Source organism: Atractosteus spatula, chromosome 7 (assembly GCF_055471065.1).
Source record: "Atractosteus spatula isolate fAtrSpa1 chromosome 7, fAtrSpa1.hap1, whole genome shotgun sequence".
In the NCBI taxonomy this organism is placed as follows: domain Eukaryota; kingdom Metazoa; phylum Chordata; class Actinopteri; order Semionotiformes; family Lepisosteidae; genus Atractosteus; species Atractosteus spatula.
Genome location: NC_142712.1, coordinates 4,209,416 through 4,228,130, shown reverse-complemented (window position 1 = coordinate 4,228,130; position 18,715 = coordinate 4,209,416). Strand labels below are relative to the sequence as shown.

The 18,715-nt window shown below is 39.7% G+C and overlaps 1 protein-coding gene across 2 annotated transcripts; it reads right to left on the bottom strand.

The window, feature by feature from the left end:
* Positions 1-986: 986 nt before the first annotated feature.
* On the bottom strand, positions 987-11,451 carry tex55 (testis expressed 55). 2 transcript variants are annotated; one of them, XM_088921633.1, is made up of 4 exons: positions 11,347-11,451; positions 8,911-9,051; positions 7,346-7,408; positions 987-2,145 (listed from the first exon to the last, which is right to left on the bottom strand). In XM_088921633.1, exons 2-4 carry the CDS (start codon positions 9,049-9,051, stop codon positions 2,080-2,082), a joined length of 270 nt encoding a protein of 89 aa, XP_088777759.1. In that variant the 5' UTR covers positions 11,347-11,451; the 3' UTR covers positions 987-2,079. The 2 variants fall into 2 exon arrangements, with proteins under 2 accessions (XP_088777759.1, XP_088777758.1); XM_088921632.1 differs by lacking the exon at positions 11,347-11,451 and adding an exon at positions 10,001-10,472.
* Positions 11,452-18,715: the final 7,264 nt, after the last annotated feature.

Here is an 18,715-nt window from a genome sequence, read left to right as displayed (position 1 = left end):
AGTTAACTGATAGAGCTGTGACCTACTTATTTCAGAAAAAAAGATTTAAGATTAAATTTTAATTATAAGGATGCTATCTTTAAAGCAGATTTAATGAAAAAAAAACATGATACTTTTAAAGTAACAGAAGTTTTATCCCGTGAAGTAATTTTGTTGCGTAATGCTTTTTTTCATTACAGCAAAATGTATTTTGTTGGACATGTTTGTTTTTTTTAAATCATCTATGCGTTTCTTGAGCAAACAAGATGTAATATGTAAAACATCATATGCAAACAGATTTATTTGGAAGATATAGATTTATCGTACTGGCAATAAAACTAGAGAAAGCTGTCAGTCATCATGTTCACAAATTAAAAAGATCGTAACTACCCAAAATAGTAACCACAATAATAATATGACAGCATTATTTTACAGAAAATGTAATTATTTCCATCATGGGAAATGTCACTGCTACCTTTTTTATGCCTTAAACATTGTATTACGATATTAAGCACAAATCTCAGAATCACTCCATGTTACCCAGTAAATTTGGTGCATCAGGTGTAAGTCACCTGTAACTGCCTTTGCCAGAAAGAATGTTTCAGTCTGGATCTGTAAAATGTTTGTTTTAAAAAAGAGTACTGTAGCTGTAGAATGTCTCTCAACGGTCATTTGAGTGGATGGGTTTATCATTGTATTCTAGAGCAGCTTCTATGTTGATAATAATTAGTGACCACTTTCACATAACAGACCAATAAACCATAGAACTTCTGTTTTAAATCGGGGACATAAAATTATTTACCACTTGGTTTGCCATGATAAAATAATATATTCTTGTTAAAATGTTAATATTCCACTTACTCATTATTTCAGATCAATACAGTTCTCAAACAATAGAATATTGTATGGTTGTTTCAGATATTGATTAATTTCTTCAGCAGTTAAGTGATTTTTCAGCTCATTGATAAACATTCAGTATCCAATAATTGAACATAAAATGCAAAAAGTGAAGATTTTAAACTATTTTATTTTATTTTCCAGCAACCTACAGTAATTGTTCAAAATGAAACAAAGGAAGTAATGAGGAAAATAGGAAAATATCTATATCAATTAAACACAACTAAATGTTTCATAACAGATAAAGGATGAGTCTTTTTATTAGGTTCTTTAACTGTTACTTTTTTGGAACTACTGAAACAGTACTCCCAGTATATGCATTCTCTGACACTCTTTAGATTAAAACAGTTAACTCTGGTAGCTTTTCCAGCAAAGTCTGCTTAAATAAATCCTCACACTTGAGGGAAAGTAGTCTGGTGTAACCTCTGAAATGCTATAGTGTTTGAAGCATGGATGGATTCATCACTGGAACAAATAAAGGTTTATTCCTTGTTGAAAAGAGAAGAAAGGAAACACAGCATTTTGGCTGTGGAGTCTTCTTCATGTGCCCTTCTTTACACCCAAAGAAGACTCCACAGCCAAAACGTTGTTTCCTTTCTTCTCTTTTCAACATGGAATAAACCTTTACTTGTTCCTTTGCAGCCTACGCATGCTGACGCAGCTACTGTACCTACTTGAAGTACTGGATTTATCAGTGGTAGTTTCTCAAATTGCCCACTACATTTCAAGGAGCTCCATGATCATTTGGTGTCTCAGGTCTTCCAAAACAAAACAGAAGATTTTTGCAATAATCCAAACTCTTCCATGTCCCTTACTTGAGTTTTCTAGCAGTGTACTTGGGACTGTTCTCCAAAGCAGTGCCTCACAATGGAAAGTCATTCTGACCCTGAAGATATGTTTATTCTTTTAACAAAAGCGAATCACCAAGTCAACAACCTTAATAGCATCGTGTGACAACATTTTTCTTCCCCTCCATTTCATAGCAAGCCTTTTTTCAGAATTTGTCTTAATAAGTAAGCTGTGGAGCAGGATGATTGTGTGCTTTTTATTTATTTATTTTTATTCCCAGTCCATTAAAACTGAGCAGAGGTCCTGTATTTAATAAATAATGATTTCTCATGCTGCCTTATGCATAAGCTAATAAAGACCTGAATTAAATCACAAATGACTGCTCTTTTTTATGTTTCTTGATTTAGTGAATGGTTATGACTGCACATCATCTTCGGATGTTTTTTCTGATTCCTGCTTGTTTCTGATCTTCATTTGTACCTACGATAAAGAACAAAGAGGACGGTTAAGAAGAGACATCTTAAGCTTATTTTTCTTTTTCTTCAATTTGTCATCATAAAATGTAAACATAGTCCTTGGCATCATGACGATAGAAATATAATAGAACAAAAAGTATATTTTTATGTATTTTTTCTTTTTAAATAAACAAGACAACCTCTCTCTTCAAGGTGGCACCTTATTCAGGCATTGAAGAGTTCTTTATTTGCCTGAAACTGGGCTTGGAGACATTCAAAACCAGTTTACAAAGAACTGATGTTCATGTTAGCAGACAAAGGGGGACTCAAAATAAAGATTACATTCTTCAGAGCAAGACATTTGGGTGAGATGGCAGAGATCATTTCTGATATTGGTTCTGTTTTGCTCTCAGTTCTTCCTCAGGGAGCCTGTACCAATATAAATTAACCGTTCTCTTTGTTCTGCTGCCTTTTTTTTTAAAAAGTGATATTTTAATAGTACTCAAAAGTGAGGTGCTCTTGCAAGATTCCATGGTGAATATAAAATACTTCTCTGTGAACCACCAAGAAAAAAAAGGCTAAGAACCATATATACTGTATTCATGAAATTTGTCTACTAAAATTTAAATTGTGCCTCTTTGAAAGTTGTATAAGATGTATTGCATGGTAAGTTTTCAGCGTTTTCAATTTTACAAAGACAAACCTCCCTTTAAAAGGCAATTAGCAGACATTTTCTTCACTGGATCCCAGTTTAGGAAACGTTTTTCATTCCCCTCTGAGTATGGAGGGGATTATTTTAAATGAACAAGTAAGAGGTTTATTTCATGCTGAAAAAAGAAGAAGAAAGAAAACACAATGTTTCGGCCGTGGAGCCGCTCACATGTGGCCAAAATGTTGTGTTTTCTTTCTTTTTTTTTCAGCATGGAATTAACCTACAGTATTACTTGTTCCTTTGCAGCCTACGCATGTTGACGCAGCTCCCCACCTGAACGATTATTTTAAATACTGCAGTTATGATTATTGTGTACCACATAACCTCTCCCTTGTTGGGACAACTCATCCAACAACTGGCAAACGTATTGGTACAGTACATCCATATAAGCACATATCAGCTGGTCAACTGCGGGACTGAACTGGGATTTGTGATCAGCATCACCTGTAAACTGCTTTTGGGGGACCGAGCATCAAAACATCTAGTGGTTGTGATGCTCAGCAAGAGGCAGCTCTGGCTTTATTTCATAATTAGAAGATTTTTAGTGTTTCTTTCTGGGCAACAGAATCAAATGAAAGACAATTTAATGGGACATTACAGTATAAACACCAAACTAGGGGACACTGAGTATGGAAAAAACTGAGTTTTACAATACGCTTAACAGCAGGGTTCCTCAATTCCAGTCCTCAGGGGTTGACATGCAGCAGGTTTTCTGGCTCTCTTTAATTCAGCTACTGTACATCTTAAGACTGGAGGAAAGGGTAAAATTGTTCCAATTAATGAGAGACCGTAACCTTTATCTACAGGCCTGTTTTTGTTTGAAAGACCTGAGATTCAAAGGGTGGCTCATTGCAGAGGCACTGAACATTTTAATTGGTGCACCGTTTCTGTTGCAAGTAAAAAAAACGTTCTCCGCCGGAAGATGTGTTAATCAAAAAATTATATTCCAGTATGAATTGCCGAGAAATGATTGTGAAGAAATAATCTTTCTTTACGGACGAATCTCAATGCTACTGCTACTTAAAATGCAGACCTTGAAATTGCCACATCACTCACATTGAGGTGAGGCAAGTTCAGATTTCTTTTGTGTCTAATTACTCACAGATTAGTTACGTCACAGAAAAAGGGTGAGGAAAACATCAAATAACAATGTATGAAACTTATTGTAAATCCTTAGTCGCTTTTGACCTGTCCCAACAAAGTCCCATGCAGTCAATCCACCTATGTTATTTTTAGGACTTATCGTCTTAGCTGGCATGCTTATCCAGGACAACTTGCAATATGAAAATACACATTAAGTACAAGAAGGTTGATATAATCAAAAAAACTCAAATTATATATAGTGTAGGGACATAATGCTGAACATGCTTTTGATAAGTACTTAATGTTCATAGTGAATAATGCGATTAGCAAGCTACATTATCTTAATCAAAGAGTTAAAAACTCTAGTGCAATACAGAGGCTGCTGAGAGGTCACAGACGCTGTCTAAATAGATTCAGAGTCTTAGGCAGGTTCCCAAAGGGTCTCACAGACCTAGCAGTTTCAAAATCTACTAGCGAGCTCATTCCACTGAGCAGAGCGTGGTACAGAAACTCTGGAGGGAGAGGAGGAGCAGAGAACGTGAAGGGGGTGAAGCGAGGAATAGAAGACTGAAGACTGAGGAAGACTTGTGAGAGGGGGTTTTTAAATTGGATTTTAATGGGAGCCAGAAGAGGAGCTGGTGTAATGGAGTAAGATCGGAAAAGTGTGGCAAACTCCTGGATGAGTTGGAGCCTGGGGAATAGCAGTATCTGGGAAGCCAGCAAAGAGGGAGTTACAGTAGTCTAGGTGGGAGAACATCAGAGTCTGCAGTAGGAGAAGTGTAGAATAGTTTGTAAGGAAAGGGCAGGTTCTGTTAATATTGCTCAAGAAGAAGCAGCAGGAGAGACGAGAGGCTCAAGAGATGGAATATGTTGGGAACAGGAGAAGGAGGGGTCAGGAGTGAGGCAGAGGAGGACAGTGACTAGAAAGGTAGAGACATTAAGAGGAAAAGAGATGGAATGGTCCACAGTGGAGGAGGAAGATAAAGCAAATAAAAGGAGACCAGACTCTGAGAGGTTGAGTTTAATATGATGAGAGTTCATTTTGGAGGAGAAGGCTGAGATACAGGAACATATATGAGATGAGTATGCAATGGCAGGAAAGAAGAGGAGGATATGAGCATCATGAGCATAAAAGCTGATACACAAGAGAGAAGATGAGGGAGGCTCAGGGACAGAACAGAGAGAAAGCTTTACCCACTGTACAAGAAATGATAAGGTCAGAGAGTGCTGACAGGAGATTATTAGGAGATTAAGATTACTCAGTATCAAAGGTGACAGAGTTCGAGAAAGATCAAGGCAAAGAAAAGAACCAGTCATGAACGGGCTGTCGTTTTTCTGGAGTTCTACAGCACAACTGTTTATACCTCCTGACCAACAGAGTGAAGTCCTTCTGACGTTGTGTGCTCTTTAGGAAAGCCCAGCATCCCCTTTCTTCATAGGGTAAAAAATATCTGTTTCCAGTAAGGCAGTGCATTACTTTTACTTTTGTTACATCAGTTTTCTTCATCCAAGTTGTGCTTTTTTAAATGTGAACACTACAGGAGCCCTGAGAAGCATCAAGCGAAAATACACATAGCATTTACTTTTAACCTCTCAGCGTATAATAATGGAACATGTCATCACTGCATTAAGACTGCCTTTACATACCACTACCATTTGCTATTTTAAGGAAACATTCCCCTGTCTCCTGGCTCATTAAATAAATAAAGGATATATAATAGGAATGCTTTTTTTCTTTAAAACAGAGAACATTCAGCTTTTAACAAAACGTGCTGCTGCTGCTCCAGCAGCATGGAATTTAGTTAACCTGTGTAGAAATATGAAATGAAAAGCTTCACATTGTCTTCTTAGTTCAATTAACTCTGTGAATATCTGAGAGGAAAATGTGATTTGAAGTTAGTACAGTGCTATTGGATCTTTCACACTCCCATCACTCTGATGACTTCATATGAGGAATTCAAGCTGGTCACATCACTTGACAATATCATTGGTGTTATTGCTGTGGTGCAGAAGAGCTGGGGTAAGTGTACAAACCCAAGTTAGTATTTTCATGTGTTATATCAATAGTTAGCCACACTATGTACTGCAGACTAGGCTTGGCATTAAGCTAGAACCCTCGTCACAGTCTCTCTCTCTGTGTGTCAGAGGCTTCTTAAATCTATCCAATAGCAAGCTGCCATCAAGCACTGAGTTGGGGAATTTGCTTTTGCTGGGTGAGTTACAGGCCACTCTCCCTTGTACTCAATTAGTGTTCCCTGCCTTGCATCAAGAAACAAACCTGTCTGATTACTGTACATTTTATTATTACAAGGAGAGACTGACTAAAGGGTTGGGCAGGTGTATTGGTTTTGAAACTAAGAGAATGGCAGAGGAATATCAGGGTGAGCCTGCAGACTTTAATGCTTAACAATAAATAGCTGACCTCTTTGACTAATCCTAACATACATTAAATTGTGATTTGACAGAAAAGAAGGGGATTCAGAATATCCATCTGTGTGGCTGAAATAGATCAAGATCCAAAGAAAACCCACCTATCATCAAATCATCTTAAAATTGTTTATTATTATTATTTACTTAAATGTTTTAAATGACTGGGAGAATTAACGCATTCTGACATTATATCCTTTTCCCCCAAAGTCTGAGAAAGATGTTAAATATAACTAAATATTACATGGCTTCAAAACTTCAACCAAAATTTTAGATAATTTGTGTAAAAAAATCATGAATGTGTCAGAAAGCTAGTCAAAGCTAGCCTTAAAAGACAGAAACATCCAGCAGGCCCAAAGATAAAACATCAGAGTTTTCAGTCAAAACAAACTTTAGAGGATCAACTTTAAAAAAAATAATAATTATTTTTTTGTCAAGACTTTTCCCAGGTTGTTTTTCTGTGGTGCAATTAGTCATTTTGAAGTCAAAAGCCTTATGGGCAACAAAATTTACTCTGTAGGTTTCTTACTCATACTCATTACAGAGATGTCCTTGAAAACCTAACAGTTTGATTATGATGAGGTGCTTGGTATAATTATGTGCTCTTAATAGGGTTTAATGTAATTAGGATCCAACATATAGTAGTCTTATATCAGAGGTAAGGTTACAACCGAGAGCCTTTTAATGAGTTTCGAAGCGTGCTTCCAATTGGTATGATGAAAAGAAAGTCTGTTTGAAGTACAGGTTCTTTTTTTTATTTTAGATGGTAATTAATAATTAGTAACGGTCGCACTTCAAAATAAGATTTACAACACAGAAAAGTAAACTTGGCATAATTTTTTTTCAATGCAAATTGAGGTGCAGTAATTCAGAGTTTTTGCTGGACAGGAGCTTCTAACAAGCTGCTTGTTGGTTCCCAAAGACCACCGATGCTCATTAAACTGCACGGAGAGCAAAACTCCTTTGAGTTCAGAAAGAAAATAAATGAATAATCAAACTTAACCTGTTCTAACATAAACTGAAGAGGATCCTCAGGCCTCTTGAAAACCAAGTTTTCTGTCATCTCCTGTTGATTAATGAAAGAAAAAAACAAGGCATTATTGAGGGACAAAATGTGCTGTACTGTGACTCATTATTGTCCTTTTACACAATGTTATTCAAATACAGAATTTCAGAATATTTAATCTTTCCATACATTCCCGACAGGAATCCAATACATAATAGGCCATGTTTTCAAAATGTAAAGCTAATAAAATATAATTAAGAAAAAAATACATTTGCAATAGACTTATTTTTTCCCATTAGGAAAACAATTAAAAATAATATTATGTGTGGGAGGTGTGCCCATTAAACAGAGACCTTGACCTTTTGCGCTTCTCTCCAGAAAGGAGGAAAGCCACATGACATCAGAGCTGGTGTCCTTAAGCAGGGGCAGTGGCTTAGAGCTGGGCGTGTGTGCCCTCAATGGACGCCACACCTTCAGTGTATTCTGAAGAGCATGACGAGGCCCAGGTGCCTCAGTGACCCGAGAGCTGGTGCTGTGCAGTACTGGCACACACCCTGGAATGCAACCCTGGGCTGTTCCACGCCAGCAGGTGACGAATCCAATTATTCTGACACGACACAAGGAGGTCACAATCACCAAACGCCCACGAGCACCGACCTACTGTACCCCTCCACCTTGGATACCCAGTAAAAGAAAACAAACAAACAGTGGACACAGCCTCATCAAAATAAATCCACCTGCGCATTTTACAACAAACCCCATGCTGGGAATCGGTGTCCAAAATGTTTTTTATTTTTAGTTATATTTTATTGACTGCATAGAACATTTTCCTCCTGCGGTCCAAAGGCATACTGGTAGGTTAAATGGCTTCTGAGAAAACTGGCCCTGGTGTGAGTGCGTGTGTGTGTGCGTGTGTGTGTGCGTGTGCATGTGCGTGCCTTGCGCCCGTTGTTCGCCAGAATAAGCCCGGCTCTCCTGTGACCCCGTTTTGGATAAAGCCTGGAGAAAAAGCATGGATGGCTATAATATAGAAAACACTGAGCTTCGAGCCGTATTCTGTGAAAAACACTTAAGCCTACGTTTTTATTTTGACATATCATTTGTATCACCTAGATAATGTGGGGGACCAATATAACATACAAACAGAACGTTGGGATATGTAGTGAACAAAAGCCAAATTGAAATCAAGGGTGTACAAATGCTGTCAACATGTTATGAAAAAGATATCGCTACTGTGCAAGATGGACCAAATTAATCTGCGAGTCTACACATGTCCCCCCCCGCCACTGACAGGCTAACAGAACAACATTATTTATAGTCTTGAACAAAGATACAAACTCTGAGGGGCCCCGATTCAAATATTCAATTTTCCTCACATATTCACCCTGACTCTTTCAAGACATGGTTGGATGAGATCCTTCAATCACTTAAGAAACAGCCCCCAAAAACTTGGGCCTCCACTCAGCTGCTTTCCTTGTGAACTTCTGTTTGTGGACAGTTTAGTGAGATGGCCACTGGCGTCCAGGCTGGAACTATGTTCCCCGCCTGAGTTTTACCTGTACCTGAAAGATCTGGAGGATGTTATGCTTCTCCATGTACTTCACCGAACGCTCATAAGGGTCTTCGTATGCTGAGATGCCTTTGGTGCTCAGGTCCGACGTTTCTGTTATCAGGACTTTTGCTGTGGGGTCTGTCTGTGCCATCTGTGTCGAAGAGCAGAAAGGAGTTTATACAGGAACATCCAGCTTTTGTCCAGGAGAATCACAACCCAGGAGTGGCTACAGGTCAAACTGACCCCACTACTTCCTTGATTGTCCCAGATGGGAAATTTGCTTTGCAGACAGGCAAAATACACACTGTAATGCAATACACAATAGATTTAGCACAACACGAACCTTTGACAAATAAAACAAATACATGCATAAGAAGAAAACATAAGCTAGAAGCAATTAAGAAAGATAAATGACAATGCGGGGTCATCAGTGTGTGAGATAGATCCATAAGATAAATGCATGATGAATAAATTAAGTAAAATATAACAGTTGTCCAAATAAAGCAGGTTAGTAGCTGTGGGAATAAACAATAACTCCGTGTTATTATGGAATTTTGAGCAAACTAGCACATTCAAGCAAATATGTTACACTTGCTTAAGGAGTGAAATCAGATCTTTAATACAAAATTAAAAATATCCATTGAAGGCGTAATTAGTAAAATACTTCTGACCAACAGGAATGTAGGTGGCCCAATCATTTAAACCTAACCTGATAAGTTTTAAATGTGAATTTGCAAATTTAACCTTTCAAGAGGAGCAAAAGTGCGAAGCGATTAGGGCCAAGACGTACAAGTTAAGAAGCAGCAGGTGGATTTATTTCTGTGGAGAGAATTCCAGTAGTTCTAGTACGTCAACAGGCTGGTTTATTAGTTTCGTTACCGACATCGGCCTACTCGCGTACAGATTCAAGTGGGCATCTGGAAAAAAAACAAAGAATCTCCAATGTTTAGGTTAGTGTATATCAAGAACAGAAACAATATTATTGAAAGAACCGTCGAATCCACGTTTTCAAGCGCCGACGTACTGCCCTGTACACCTGCAGCGAACTGTGATCACGTTAGCGTAAGGCGCAGTGATCAATACCCTCCACTTCAACGCACCTTTCAACGGGACTGCTCTTTTATGTACGCAGGCTTCACTGTCGTCCTTTTCAGAGAGATAGATTGGGGGAAAAAAGAAGAAACTCGTAACTTTAAAAGACGGATATGGCGCTGTGCGACTGCACGGTATCCACGCCAGTCCCCGCGGACTTCACGCAAGCGTTCGTTGCCCTAGCAACAGTACAACAGTGAGTGTGCCGTCACGTGTCGGACAGACGTAATCGAGTGTGTATTTATAATAAAAAGCATTGTTTTGGGGGCACAGGAGAAACGTCCAATAAATCACAGGTCTAGGCATGCTACTGTTTTCGGGGTTTCTCGTAAACTGCTAAAAAAAATCCAACAGCAAACCTGTTTCTTGGCGGAAAAAAAAATCAACTTTGTGTCTATCCAAGCTACAGTCGTACAATAAGACTTAAAAAGCATCAGAAATTATAATTTATGCATGAAGTGCCTCTCCAAAAGATTTTAATTTCCTGCTAGATCGTATGAAATATGCATTTTCCTAGTACATTACATTCCGTTATTCACATCGAACTCTTACTGCTAATGTTTAAAGACGTTTAGCAATTTTTTCCCTATTTCTAATCATGCGACTGGATACTCTCGAGGATGTCTCGGCATGTGAAGAAGAAATTTAAACTACAAAAAACAGGTCTTTCGACCAGATTATCTCACAACGCTGTGGATTACATGTCGGTATAGAATGCGATGTGGATTATTTATCTGAACTAACACACCAGTCGACTCAGTTTCTAATCTTTATGTAAAAAGTATGGCATTCATCTGTAAAACCAAGGCGAGTTTTATACAGTATACAAAAATACATGGCTCTTTAGCTTATTTTGAGGAGAATGTGAAGCGTGTCACAGATTTCACACAAGAGCATGATTTTTCTAATGGTATAAGAAAAATGTACCAGCTCATACAGTGTGTATATATTTGCACCAAGATGTAAGGAAGCCCTTACAAGACAGTATAGCCCTGTCGGCCTGTCCATCAGTTTAACTCCGTCCTTCCAGTTAAAAACTGTAAATCGCTTTCACTTGTTTATAGGAAAGCCGGCGTTAATCCCACGGCGAAAGGCAGAAAGAGATAAAAAAAACACAACGTTTCGGCCGTGGAGCCTCTTCAGGTGGGTTTTAACCCGTGTTTTGTCGGACAAAATGTGACGGCGTCACCAAGATGGCTTTACGCGGGGAAGCAACAGTGACATCTTTACATTTATTTTGTCTGGTTAATTGCACGGGGAAAACTACAGTCAAAAGCAGCTGGCGATTTGATTAGACTGAAGACTTCAAAGGCGCTCTTGTCAGCCTGGCCATATGTCTGCTCAACACACTCACCAACACGGGTTTGATATCTAGACTTCTGGGCTCCAGCTTCCTGCGTGTTCAGAGCAGAACTCCCCGCAGGACGGCAGACACGTGCGGACCGAAGCAGGAGGGAAGACGCGGTTGATTTATTTTTAGACTGGCTTAAAAGACCGTGTGTGCTCTCCTTCAGCTACTGTAGCCCCCAGAGGCCTGGCCACACGGCGCAGCCCTGCCATGTGTCAGTCTGAGAGCGTGGCGTCTGCCGTAAGGGCACACGGTACTTCTAGGCTCGGGGTGATACACGACGGGTCTGCGGGTTGCTCTGGAAACAAGAGTAAAACATTAAATATGAAATCGATGCTCTCTTGCCCTTCTCTGCTCTGGTGGGAAGATGTCTCTCCGAATCTATTTAGTCCGCACGTTAAGCATCCGCCGGTCAAGCGAGTAGCAGCAGAATACGATCGATGTATGGACGGCGCAGCAGGGTTGTAAAGGATGTCTTAAAATATGCCAAGAAGCTAAATTAATGTCCTTTGGCTCTGGGGTCTGTATGCTACAATGGCGTTTTGAGAAATACCATTAATACGACATAAATATAAGTCGTTTCTGACATGCCTTGAATGCAAAAACGTCAGACGGAGAAGGCACGGAAATTTATCCCTGTCATCGGGGCCCCGGACTCCGATCGGAAAGGCTGTAGGTTCCGGTTCAGGGTGCAAGGCGCCGCAGTCAGGTGGCTTCACAGACGGGCCCTCATGTGTAAAAACGGTTTCGATTTTTGCTTTGGATAAAGGCACCAGGCCATTCAGGTTAGTAATAATGTAACGCATACGGCGGACATTGCAGGTTGTGCGAGCCGGCTTACCAGCGCGGTGACGTCACCGCCCTTCCCTGCGAATAGCAGGGACCGCAGCGGCTGGCCTGAGAGGGGAGATCTCCCTTTGGCTCAACTGGCCGGGTCCCTGTTGAGTGACGCCGGAGGCCCGGGTTTGAGTCCCTGATAGTGGAGGGCTGACCTGAGGTGCCAGTGGCAAGGGTGCATACCCATGTGAACCTGGGAGTGCTACACTAAGAATATCTTTGAAAAGGTTGCTAAGGTGGTCTAAATAGACATGTATTGATCTAAATAGACATTTTTATCGGAAACTAGAAGAATGCAAGATTTCGGGAGGCTATACTGGCCCGAGAAGGTGGTGGCGTGAGCAGCTTCAGCTTCTGTAGAAAGAAAGCTGTTAGCCGCAGAGCGGTCAGGGTGGAGGGTGCTGTTACACCCTGAACCAGGCACTGAGACGGACAGGTTTCGCAGACGTCTGCTGCAGGTTTTGGAACGGATAGAGACTTACCTACTGTAAGTGCCGTAACAGAGTGGTCTCCAGACTTAGGTGCAACAGTGCCGTGAACACAAGGGGGTGCTGTGTGCGACATGAGAAGTGTCATCCTTTTCATACACAGTCCCCACGCCCAGACACCAGAGTACAGGGCAGCTGGAAGAGCCGTGTTCGTGTTCGTGTCTTTCAAAACTACTCGGGCTCTGTCTCCAGACTGATCAGAGCAACAGATCTCATCTTTCTCCTCCCGTTTTTAAGTAGTCGCCTGGGATATGGGAGTCCCCCATATCTTGCATGACACTTCACAATTGCCATGTATTAACTTTCATCTCTCCCTCAGCACGGAGCATTTATTGAATTAGTTAAATATTCAGTCCCTCACTGCCTCCAGTGCTTGTATTATTGGGATAAATCAGAACTTCTGAATATCTCAACAGCTTAATGATGTGACTGCCGGAGAGTAATTGATGATAACTGGGTAATGTACTACTCAGTCAGTCATTTCAGATCCGTTAGCACCACAATTGTATTGATTTTAGGTTGCCGGTTGTGCACTGTTAACGGGATTCTTTGTTTTTTTTTAATCCAGGTGAATGGTGTGTAATTCACAATTTTGCATTTCTGCTCTGCTACTACACAACCATGTTTCTCAAATGAATGATATCCACCTTCCTAATTCCGTTCTGACACCATTGGAAATTCGCTTTTTTTTTGCTGCGTGTTATTCTGTGTATTTCTGTGCCATTGGACACATTTGATTATTCATTCAAATTATTTTAATCCACATTAGCAATTTCTGTATTAGAATGCATGAGACATAATAAAACCTACTCCACAGAAATAACTGAATATGCAGTAAATCACACAGTGGGCACAATATAGTTTCATTCATACAGGTGGCATGTGTCTACAAAAGCACACCAATTTTTCATAAAAGTTAAAGCTCTTTGGATCTTCCTGTTATTGCTTTGCAGAACTCCAGGTGATACAGAGACTGGCTGCCGGCACAGGAGAAATCTCATTGGATCAACTGACCTAAGAGAATGAGAGAAAGGTGTTGGTTACCATTTTGTTTGGGGTTTGAGTGGACCGTGAAGTCATTTTTTTTTTTCGCTCTTGCAGGAAAGACTTTTAAAACTGCATGTAGATTTAAAACAGTTTCTGAACGATAAACAAGAGAGTGTGTGTGTGTCACATGTCCTGTGACAGGGTGTGAATCGGCCTCTCTAAGTCCAGGCTGCAGACTTGATTCTGACCACTGCTCATCGGTTTCCAAGCCTGCTCCTCAGCACTCCCACACCTGCTGGTTTTTATTCCAAGTGAGCTCTCAGTTGCGCAACTGAACCCTTTATTGCCTTTATAACAGGATTAATTCTAACTGTCTGACTGTTTTGTTTCTTAAACGTGTACTTTTCGGAGGTTGCCTTGTAACCATTGCATTTCATAAATAAATTAAAATCCCAGGTTTTTGCATAGAGAAAAAAAAACTTTCAAATCAAGCAACTTTTTTTAATTCCATTAAGGCTTCAATGTGGTAATTAAGTTCAGCTGGAATGAAACCCAGCAGGTGTGTGGCCTCCAGGAACCGAACTGGAAACCCTGCAGCTAAGGCGCAAAGTTCACAAAAAGAAATCCTAAAGTTTTTAACCTGATCTTTGTTTTTTGCACTTTCTGTGTTTTTGCCTGCGAGAGGTCCAGTTGTTTCCTCCCTGACACATCCCCTTGTGCACGGTAGATGCCTTTTTCCGCTCGAACACTTGGTACATTCAGACACCGTATAAAAAGTAAACCCTCATAAAACATTTTGCACTTGGCTGCCCTTCTGCAACCACCATGTTAGTTAAAGTTAATATCATCCAACAGCAATCTCCACTTAGTGACCGCCCACTCAGACAGCATCTCGCCCAGGCATCAATCACCCGGTAATGTTCCATTGATCTGACACCACAGAAATCCAATTCACTGCTTCACACACAAGAGAGTAACAAAAAAATGTATTTATGTTGCGAAACCATCTATGCTCTGTCGAACAATCCATGACGCACAGATCCTTTTCAAATGTTTTTTTTTTCCATTTTTCTATGCGTATGTGTGTGAGAGTACACAGGGAGAGTGCAGGGAGATTTGATTATTTTACTTTGGTCAATGTGTTCTGCTGGCCAGTAGAGTTTATTTTCATCAAGCTGTTTCTTCAATGGAAATAGGTTGTGGTCACATTTCTGCTTTTAAACGGCAGGATTTAAATCCTCAATCACCCCAAAGTTTGGCCAGTCTGCAGGAATCATATACACAAGATGACCTTGCTAATTACTGTATAAAGTAAAATCCCAGATTATCTTAGTTCCATGAATGCAAATGAATTGGGTTCATTCGTGTTTCCTTGTTAGGGTGCTCCATTTCCTTTTTTGTTGGTTAAATATGATAATTAAAGGGCGAATTAACCAGAAGAAACATGTAATGTCTTTCTAATGGATATTCAGTGTTCTTGGTCATCCAGCTGGGTGTATCGTATGTCTCTGTTTTCCGTGAGATTGTCAAATTAGTATTTTGTGTTGCCATGAAAATGCCCATGGACATTTAAAGAAGAAAGTTAATTTGAATAATCTAAAAAGAAAATCACATTGTTCTGAGAATACTGAACCCTGACTAGCAGCGGTTTCTACAATTTTGAACACTCCATAGTTGATACAGGTACTTTTTGGATAGCTGTGTGCATGAGATTTAGAAATGTGAGATGGAATCAGTGAAGTATGTTAACTTTAATAGCATCCAAGGTTTCAGTGCAGAAACAACCATGATTTATTAGCTTCTCTAATCAGAGAGAAACACAACACTGCCTGTCGGACAAGATCCTATCAATACCTGTGGGGACCAGTTGCTTCAGGCGATTTCCTCAAACACTGCTTATTTTAAATGCAGAGTCTGGGGCTTTACGCCTATCCTTTTAAAAACTCACAAATAAAAACTCCTTCCCTGCTAAAGTGATAATTATTGTGGTTGTTTTAATACTAATAGTGCTTCATTATTTCTTTCCCGTTACTGTTTCAGCAAAATATCTTACAGATTGTCCAACACAATGTTTTTTACGTACTGGGTGACTAACAGCACGACAAATGGATTGTCTCACAACATCCTTCCTAAGGAAAAATGTATGAAGAGAATTCTTGCATTTCTCTGGATCTAGAAAAAGCATTTTAAAACGGCATCACACTGTAGCATTCAAAAGCTTTACTTTAATTCTGAATTTTTAGAAAGTATTTTGGAGACTGACAGCAAAAATAGAGAGATGAGTGAAGAAATGCAATTCTGTGATACAGAGCTCTGTTAGAAATGCATAAACTTTTCATTTCACAGCGACCTGGCAAGAAACATCAGAAATGTTACAATGTTACAAAATGTCTATTTTTCAGAAATTAGTTTTTTTTTTGTCAAGCAAAGCTGGATGACAAAGGTTGCAGTGTTTTATTTTTCTCTAATTCTCTATTCAAAGTAAAAATTATGTTTTGTGTTTTTTGCATTTTCCTTCCTTTAGTTTTTTTTCACATAACCTGTGACATGCTTTAAAAATGCAAATTAATTAGAACAGAATTGTCAAATACACAGGGTACAATGCCTTACAGCTACAACACTTACAAGAGGTGAGGACATTCTATAAGGGGGGGGGGGGGTAATTCTTTCTGCACTTCTACAGAATCAGGCATTACAATTTTATTCATTAAATTCAGACAGTGGTCTTCAGAAGAATAGTGAGTGGGAGTATGAGAAAATATAAGTACTCCGTTCTTTTGGAATGATTCACTTTTTTACATCCTCTTTTTTACCAGATATTATAATCTACATGCCTTTCAAAAACACACAGCTTCTGTGTTTTATAAAACAAGCGAGAGAAGTAAAGATTTTTTTTACTGGAATGAAAAGAATGAAGGCAGTACAATTGGTCAGATTGGTTGTGATATTGATGGAATTTGTATTACACTTGTAATAATAGAGACTGGATTGTTAATGATAGCGTGAAAGGTTTAAAAATAATTACACCGTCTTTGTTTTCACAAGCTTGCCCTTGAGAGATGGACAAAGATTTCCTGTCAGTCTTATATTCTACTGTAGATGTTAGAAAACGGTGGAGCAGTTTGCTGGAATGGGATTACATGCTTAGAACGTTCTACTTAGGAAGTCTTGTTTACTTCTGCCTGCATAAATTATACAACACAACACACAACAACAACAAACAAACATCTCCTTGTTGCAGCTATGCTTGTGTTAGTCTGACACCTGTGAGTTGGTCAAACTGCAAGTTAGTTAGAAAGTTAGAAAACACTTTCTCACAAGGAGTGGCATGAGAGCTTCCTCAGTAGTTATTAATGACCAGGTCACACTTGTTATGTTGTAAAACCTACGCCTCATGGTGACATTTTACTACAACAACAATAATATTTCTTGTCCTGTGTACTGAAAGTGATAAAATGCTGTGCTCGAGCAGGGAGAAAAACACCTGGTGCAATTTTACAGAGAACATACAGTATGTGACGTTTAAGTGGTGTATATTGTTGTCTCGCATATGGAAATCTATGCAGAACCAAAAGGTTCAATCGAAATATATGCTGATCCAAAGACTTCCCTAAACACAACATTTTTGGTAACACTGCAGATGAATGGGGGGCTGGTCTCATCTTATAAAAACCCTTTTCACAATGATTGCAGACAGAGCAGTAGAAGAAAGTGCATTTCTGTATGTTCCCTGGAAATGGTTTTACCAGAGCACATCAAAACTCGTTTCACACCTCCGCTGACCTGCTTACCGCCCGGCAATCCTGTCATCCCAAAGGATCCCAAAGGGGGCCTCATTTTACCCTCCGTTGTAGTGCGGCGCCACCTGGTGGACATGCCGCACCAGCAGCCCCGGTGCGCAAGAGATGAGGTGAGGGAGGGAGAAATTGCTTCACCAGCTGAATTAACGGTGGAATTTTAGGGAGGCCAGATTGTGCTTCCCTACTGTCCCCTACCATTCCGGAAGCTTTCCATGGAATTTGAGTGGCCAAGCTGTCTGAAGGACAGCAGCTCCTGGAGCACAGTGTCCCTGCTCACATTGCTGGGGCTGTGGTTAGGAAGCTCTGCTCCAGAGGTAATAGAACCTCCTACTGGTCCAGATGCAGCACCTACAGCAGTGACCCGGTTTTCAGCCTACACGTTGAAGTTCTGATTAAAAATATGCAATCCACATTAATACAAAAATAAAAGTACATCATTTGTAATTTAACAAAATGGCATGTCCTTAGAAGAAGGTGAATAGTTTTGCAAGGCAAAGTATATCCAAACAGTAGCAGCAAGACAGGTCCTCTGGGTAATAACATATAATTCACTTCTGTGATTTTTCTTGGGAAAAAAAAGTCAGAAATAAAATTGCATTATTATTATTATTATTATTATTATTATTATTATTATTATTATTATTATTATTATTATTATATTCTCACTGAAATCAAATGCAAGCTTTAAACTAAATAATTAAGGAGTTATAGAATTATAGTTATAGGATTGAATAGAATTAATACCCCACAATCTAAAAGACCCAAATTGTCTGTGTTTGTATTCCCTGACTCACCCTGATTCAATGTTGACCTCTGGTTGGAGGTCCCTGCAGCTTCAGATCTGGCCTGACTCTGTGCTCCCAGAACACAGCTTTAGACTGCTGCGCAGTCTGGTCTAGGACTCCTTCAGGTAGAGGACACCAATCACTAAACGAGAAAAAAACACTTACCTGTGTCACTGAGGCCGTTAAATCAGATTCCTACAGAAATCAAAACACACCCAGCTACACATTTCACAAATATAAAAAGACTAAAAGGAAGCCTGTAGCCAGGTGCTACATTTATGCTTTTCTTCAGTCTGATGTTGTAATTCATTCTCCCCATTTCGAATCCCCAATCACCAAGAGACCTGCCTTCAGCGCTGGGGTGAGGGGGCTGGAGCGTCAGGCTGGTGGTTTCTGTGGGGAGAAGACCAGGCCCTTGTGGAGCTATTCCAGCTGTGTGCTGCTCCTCACAGATGTTGTCAAGTAGCCCAGGATGGAA